At 36.3% G+C, this 7,668-nt stretch overlaps 2 protein-coding genes across 2 annotated transcripts; one reads left to right on the top strand and one right to left on the bottom strand.

Moving 5' to 3' along the window:
- Window positions 1-332: 332 nt before the first annotated feature.
- Window positions 333-5,481, top strand: LOC120083473 (surfeit locus protein 1-like). Its single transcript, XM_039039240.1, has 6 exons — window positions 333-692; window positions 807-907; window positions 1,606-1,844; window positions 2,556-2,733; window positions 2,815-3,098; window positions 4,821-5,481. The coding sequence occupies exons 1-6, from the start codon at window positions 527-529 to the stop codon at window positions 4,888-4,890; spliced, it is 1,038 nt and encodes a 345-aa protein (XP_038895168.1). The 5' UTR covers window positions 333-526; the 3' UTR covers window positions 4,891-5,481.
- Window positions 5,482-6,090: 609 nt separating this feature from the next.
- Window positions 6,091-7,356, bottom strand: LOC120083474 (uncharacterized protein At3g17950). The gene is made up of 2 exons (XM_039039241.1): window positions 7,025-7,356; window positions 6,091-6,945 (listed from the first exon to the last, which is right to left on the bottom strand). Exons 1-2 carry the CDS (start codon window positions 7,106-7,108, stop codon window positions 6,463-6,465), a joined length of 567 nt encoding a protein of 188 aa, XP_038895169.1. The 5' UTR covers window positions 7,109-7,356; the 3' UTR covers window positions 6,091-6,462.
- Between the last annotated feature and the right edge of the window lie 312 nt (window positions 7,357-7,668).

The raw sequence follows: 7,668 nt of genomic DNA, 5'->3' as shown, positions 1-7,668 counted from the left end.
TGAAATGAATTTACACTACACCCAAAATTGCACCATCATTGTGATCCTGCACAATTCAACCCAACTCACTCAAAACCTTTTACATTTGACTAGGCAACCTCCACGTTTACACATTATTCCTGACATATCAATTTATATCTTATTTGAACAAAAGATTCTCCAAATGTATTTTCATGAAAAAAAATTTTCTTTATAAATATCCCGTGAGATTATTCGATGTGTGTGGAATCTGTACCAACCTTCACGAATATAAACTAAAAGCAAATAATTTCATAAATCTAAGGCACTTATTGATGAAATTGAAGGTCCGGGTGTATCATTATAATAAACCCCAAGTTCATGGTGAACTTTGCAATTTTCCCGTTAAAAATAAGGAAGATTAAGAAGGAACTAGCATAGAAATATTGAATGCATAAACCCTAAACTTAACCCTCAAAATTTGAGTTTTTGGACCTCAACAGAGCAGAACAGAGTAGCCAGGTGAAGACCAAGACTGAGAAACTCTCCAAATGTCAGCATCAAGAACATGGCATCTTCTTCCTTAGCTAAATCCATAACAAAATTTCGCCCTTCTTTTTCCCTTTCTGGGCACTGTTCGACGCCTTTACCTCCATCCTCTTCCTCGTTCAGCTCTGCCGCTGTGGTTTCTTCTGCTCCTGATCCCAACTCATCTTTCCTTTCGCAAGCCCAACGTGCGTTTTTTATCTTTCTTCTGTCTGGGTTTCTCTTAATTTTGGAAAATGATTTAGATTCTTGTGGTTTTGATTGTTGAAAATCGCGTATTGCTTTGTGGGTCTTTTTCTTAGAGAAACAAAGAGAGTCGAGATGGTCAAAATGGCTCCTGTTCCTTCCTGGTGCTCTCACGTTTGGCCTTGGAACATGGCAGATTGTCAGGAGGCAAGATAAGGTATTTCGATTTATTGTTGACTTTGTGTTGTGCTTGTTTGAATTATCTAATTTGCAGTTTGATTTTTCAATTTCTCCGTCCCGCCTCCAACGAATTAAGTTGTGATTGATCTAATACAAGTATGCAGCAACACATTTTACTGTTCAAAACTGATGAGGCCTTCATTGCCCCTTGCAAGTAATCGACTCTTGAAACATGGATAGGCCTTTTTTCATTGCTAATTTAACCATTTTGATGCAGTTGAAATTAGTAAAATACCCCCGTTAGAAGAAATGCACGGCCCCATAAGTATGTTGGTCTTGAGGACTTTTCTCAAACGCTCGTATGCTCCTGACAAACTAATAGTTGAGAAGTTTTTAATCTTGGAGGAAAATTGGCGGGGTCTGTGTGATGGATTTCTAACCTTGGTAATTGAGGCATGGGTCTTTCCATGACATAGAGAATATGGCAACTGGTAAATGCAGAAACTCCATTTCATTAAAACATATGGCATGTCAGGGTGTTGAAATTTTTTCATCAATTAGGAGGCTGAGTCTCATTTCTGTTGTTTAGTGTCAAAGGTTTCTTCATTTCCCAACCTTGAGAGCTGAAAGATCATCTTTTGAGCATCAAATCGTTTAACATTGCAGGAAGCTGATGTACAGTACACACATTTCTCATCAAGTACTTATCATCTTTTTTGACATTATATTTTGCAGATAGAAATGCTAGATTACCGGCAGAAGCGATTGTTAATGCAACCTGTGAACATAAACAACTTATTGCCATTGGAGGACAAGCTCGATGATCTGGAGTTCAGGAGAGTGATATGTAAAGGAGTTTTTGATGAGAAAAAATCAACCTATGTTGGTCCACGTTCGAGAAGTATTTCAGGAGTGACAGAAAATGGTCATTATGTGATTACCCCATTGATGCCAATTCCCGGCCTTCCGGATAGGTATAATCCAGTGAAACTTTATGGTTGACTATACCAATTATCATATTAATATTGAACAATCTAATAATATTAAAAACATCAATATCTGATTCAGAATATGGCCTAAAATTTTAATTCTTGCAACCTTTCTGCCCCCCAACTATTCTTCCGTTCCTTTATTCATTGACCATTAGCTTGTGTGAAAAACTTCTTGCGGAGAAGTGAATATAATACAATGGTTTGCTATTATCTGCAATCTTACATCAGTTTAAACAAGAAGAAACTTCAGTCCCTTTTCTCTTATCAACACTGGTGTATTTCTGGATCTTTATACTTTCTTCTTGCAGTATTATTATAATTGTATGCTTTGCTTGTAAGTTCATGGTAGTCGAAGTTGCTTCCAACTAATCACCATAGTCTGTTTATTATTTTCTGATATGAACGTTTGAATAGCAATTTTTTGCTGGAGCTCTTCATACTTAATGGAGCAAAATCAGTGAAGCCATGATAACCATGCTACCTTGTTATGAATGAACAACATATGAAACTATAGATGGGGATGTGCAATGAATTCTGAAGGACATGGAAGACCAAATAGCATCTTCATTTCTGCCAATTCCCATTTTCATGCTGTGAACAAATGAAATTGTGTCCTTTTGGATGAATTTAGTAGTTTCATATTCGTTTTATGACTCCATTCGACTAAGAATGTATCAAATAACCCTCCTCCAGTGTGCAGTCGCCAGTTCTGGTTAATAGAGGCTGGGCTCCACGCACTTGGAAGGAGAAGGCTTTAGAAGTAGATCAACAAGGTAGTGAACAGTCTTCAGATATTGTACCTTCCTTGGTTCAAGAGAATGGGAGAAGCTCTTGGTGGAAGTTCTGGTCAAAAAAGACTGAGAGTCTAGAGGTTCTTTCTGATATTTTCACATGTTAAATGTCAAATAACATTCATTCAAATACTAAAATTCTTACTTTACTTGTTATGCAGAATGAAACCACCCCCATTACTCCAATAGAAGTTATTGGAGTAGTTCGCACAAGTGAGAAGCCTAGCATATTTGTGCCAGCAAATGATCCTGGCTCTAGGCAATGGTTTTATGTCGATGTTCCAGCAATTGCACGCTCTTCTGGTCTACCTGAGGATACTACTTATGTTGAAGACATAAATGAGAATGTGAACCCAAGTGACCCGTATCCCATTCCAAAGGATGTTAATACCTTGATACGGAGTTCCGTTATGCCACAAGATCATCTGAATTATACATTAACATGGTATGTTGTTAGCCTTTTTTCACATGTTCTTTCCATGTAAAGTTCACTATTTCCTGAAGTATGACATTGAGTACTCCTAACCATTGATTGATTCACGTGGAATAAGTTTCAGTTTCTTTTACTTGTGAATAATTATTATTCCAATTACATTGAGAATTAAGATGCTGCATCTGGTCAACTACCAATGGTGGTTGATGGAATAAGCATAGCACCTGTTCATCCCGCGAAGAAAGTGGGTTGAATTACTTTTCAAGCTCATACTCTCTCATGTTTATCAAAGACTCTTCATACCTTATCTGATTTTTTCCCAATCCTTGCAGATATCATTTAAGAAAAATAAATCTGTAATTTCTTTAGAAGGGTTAAGAAAATTTTGAGCTGCTTCTGTTTTAGCTGACTTATAATTTGTAAGTTTATGACTCAGGGGTGTACATGGATGATTTATTTATTGTTTTTTTTTTTTTTAACCAACCCGAAAATTTGGGTTGGTCGGGTTGGCTAACCGAAAGACCCAAACAGGGTCTCCAACCCGACCCTTGAAATTTGGGTTGGGTTGGGGTGATTTGTTGAGTTACTATATTTTTTTCTTATTAATTTAAGAAACTTAAATTTATCTACTACTAACACATGTCTAATAACTAAAATATCATAAAACTCTAATGTTAAATACATATCTATGATATTGATTACAAACTTTAAACAAAGACAAACATCGCAACAATTCTAAAACAAAAACATTAAAAATTCAACCTAAAGCTAAATCCCAAAAATACAACTGTATATATATATATAATATATATATATATATATTCTTTTTAATATTTTATTAATGTATATGTAACTTGGGTTGGGTTGGTCCAACCCGGGAGAAAAAAAAATCAACTCGAAAAAAAATAGGAAAATTTAACCCAATTCAACCCTGCTTCTTCGGGTGAGTCGGTCTTTGCGTCGATGTGGAGGATTAAGATCTCGAGAAAGGTCAGATTCTTTACCAAGCAGGTTCTTCATGGTCGGATAAGAACGTTGGATAGGTTGGTTAGGAGGTTGCGGTCGATGTTTAGGCCTTTCTACTGTATTCTATGTTGGAAGGTGGAGGAAGACTTGGATCATGTTCCTTGGCGTTGCGAGTATGCAAACTCTGTCTGGGATTATTTTCTCAAGACGTTTGACTTGATGTGTGGTTCGCCATAGGGGTGTTAGAGATATAATGGAGGAGTTCATTCTCAATCGACCATTTGGGGAGAGAAGCCGGTTCCTCTGGCTTGCTAGTGTTTGTGCTATTATTGGGTGCTATGGATGAGAGGAATAGGTGGGTGTTTAGGGGAATTGAGAAGGATACTAGGAATGTTTTGTCTCTTGTTTGTTTCCATGTTTCTCATTGGGCTTCAATTTTGAAGGCTTTTTGTAATTATTCTATTGACATGATTTTGTATAGCTGGAGTTCCTTCCTGTAGCGGGATTCCCCATTTTTGTAGGCTGAGTTTTTTTGTTCACCCATGTATTCTTTCTTTTTTTTCTCAATGAAAGTTGTTCTTATCCTCAAAAAAAAAAAAAAAAAAAAAAAAAACAATCCAACCCTTGAGAGAAGTGTACAAGCATACATAGGCTTATAGTCCTTGCGAGAAGATGACAAAAGTAAAGTAAAATGGATTTTGATGTTGAAGAAGTTTCAATTGGAAGTCTTATACATTCTTATTCTTGCAATGGTTGATCTTTGTGCAGGTACGCTCTCTCAGCTGCTGTAACGTTTATGGCTTTCAAAAGACTGAGTCAAAAAACAAGTCGAAGATAACAAAAACTCTTGCTTGACCTTCTATAGAGCAGGAACGAACCCGGAACTCTCATAAATTGTACGTGCAAATTATTTTTCTTGGTATTGATTTTCATAATGCTTTTCACTAGAGAAGCCTGGATACCTCATTTCCCAAGGACTTTTTGAACTAGAAAATGCTCAGAAATCCTCGATCCCTTTAGAGATACAGCATGTGGCAAGATAACAAGTTTTCTGCAACCATTAAAACTGAGCAACCATTTTGATATTTCCCTAACTAATAAATTTGTTAGTCAATTTGGAGCATTGTTTCTTTGAACTGTCATGTTTTCCGGTGTATGAAAGAACGGTTAATTTCATTTGCCAATATGGATATAGTACAGTGGTAATTGATGTATAGTTTTCTTAGGATTGGGGTTCAAATCTACCTACTCTCTATTATCTTGGGGGGAAAAAAGTTGGTCAGGCCTGTCATATTCTTTGTCTATGTTTTTATTTTCCTTAAATCTTTCATTGTCAAGTTTATTAGGCATAGTTGAATGTGAAAGTGACATTAAATATATATCTTGTTTGGTGGGTTACAATGGATGGTCTATGAATATTGAAAACCTATTTGGTTGGTTGGATGCTTTCAACTTCTAATTGGATTTTAACTTTTTATCATCCTCAAATAAGTCCTTTGGCATTTTTTCAAATGAAAAGTCACATCTCCATTGACATGGATAATGGATGGTTCCCATCTTCAATTTCTCTTACTTGGTACTTCAAAATGTGGCCCAAAGCTATACCCCTGAGCATTGGAAATCTTGGCTATATGTTTCTTCTTTATCTATTTTATGGTATGTTTATTTGGTTATAATCATATTCTAATCATATTTTTTTATTAAGCCTAATAACTTTAATGGTAACTTGACTGTAGTCAAACTAATTTAAGTATATATCTTCGACAAAAATTCAAAGATTCAAACATCTACTAAAAAATCTAATAATTTTAGATTTGTATTGGTGCGATGTAAAGCTCTAGCATAATATGCTTGCTACATTGGTTAGCCACTCTTTACATCAAATCTACTTGGCTAACTTTATTATTATTATTCTGCTTTTGGTTTATATCACGTGTTTAAGCTAAAATATGTTCAAATTGACTTTGTTGATTACCTTAAATACAAAGGTTGAGATAAAAGAATTGTATAAAATTTAATTTGGTATTGGGAGCCCATGTCATCAAATATGTTATTTATGATTGGAAAAAGAGAAATTTGGGGGTATCTGTTTTCAAATTCATTTATGAATTTTGCTCAAACATAGTTCACAATTCACAGCTTGAACAGGAAAATTTCCAAAATCTTCAAAGATGAAGATCTCAGTGTTAATTTTTTTTTAATTATTTTCGAAAAGAAAAAAAAAAAGAAAAAGAAAGAAGTAACCTGTGAGATGATTAAAGAAAATTAAAAAGAAAAAAGAAAAAGAAAAGAGGGTCACCTACACAATAAAGGTGACATTTTTTCCCTTTTTTTCTTCCACATTAAAGCATTTGATTGATTAAATATAATATAACATTTTAAATATACTGGACAAATCAAATCCCAGATTTTAACCGGCACCGCCGCTGCAAATTCCGGTAAGCGATACAGAAAATCGACATAGAGCGCCGGCCGCCGACGTATCATCCTCCGTTTCCGCCGGTGGAAGAACTCTTCCGTCGGCAAACAAAGACCGGCCATTCCTCTGTTGATCTGTCGCAACCACGCCTTCCAGATCCACCGCGTTGCCGTAGAAAGCACCATCCCCAAATCTCCGTTCCACTTCGAGAAACTCGCCCAGAGACGCCGGCTTAACGCCGTCATCCCTACATAGCCGCCACCACCGCCGTTTCCGATCTGCAACCAGTGCCGGTGCAGTTGACGTTTTTCTCTTTGTCTTCTTACTCTTGCGGGAACCGCCGCCCGCGGCGGCCGTCGCAGCGGTGTGTTGATCTCTGTTCTGGGAGGGTACTCGGAAAGTAATCGCCGGGAAGCTGACCCCCATTAGAGTCCCCAAGCTCGTGCTCCTGTCATGGAAAAACGAACCCGTAGACTGCAAAACAGAATTGAATTCCTAAAATAAAGAACAGATTAGAGAATGAGAAAATGGGAGAAAGGCGATAGTGGGGCACCTCAGTATCGAGATCGGAGGAGGAAATGGATGAATTGGTCGGAGAAGACGGCGGCGGTAACAGATCGTTGGCCGGATTCAACATCTCTTTCGCTCTCTCTGGATTCGAGAAGCTGAGAATGAAATTTGAATGAGAAATAAAAACAAAGAAGAAGATGAGAGAGAAAGAATTAAGGAATTGGAAATTGAGGAGAGAGAAAGAGGGATGAAAATTGAAATGGGTTTTGAAATGATTGTTAGTGCAGCCTTTTTGTGTCTGTTATCTTACCCCTTCTTTTATTTATTCTCAATTTTGTCCTCACTTTTTACTTTACTATTCTTCACATATCAAATATATAGCACATTAATGTGTTTAATCGCAAGGGGTGATAATGTAATAATAAACAATTCCTTGGGATATTATATTTTATGCTATTGCATGAGAAACTAAGATATAAAAGATTAAAAGTATTTTTGAAACAACCGATCAACTTTAGAGGTATTTTTTATGATTTAATCATTTTAGAAACTCTAGATTGTGTTTGTCATAATAAAGGAATTACATAAGTTGTGGCAATTTGATTTTGGATTAAAAAGAGATGAACCCATGATCCAAAAATTGTAGATTTGTGCAAGTACAAATTAAACAAGTGCATAAAATAGAAA

This window comes from Benincasa hispida, chromosome 8 (assembly GCF_009727055.1).
Source record: "Benincasa hispida cultivar B227 chromosome 8, ASM972705v1, whole genome shotgun sequence".
Taxonomy (NCBI): domain Eukaryota; kingdom Viridiplantae; phylum Streptophyta; class Magnoliopsida; order Cucurbitales; family Cucurbitaceae; genus Benincasa; species Benincasa hispida.
This window is presented reverse-complemented; position numbering and strand designations above follow the sequence as displayed.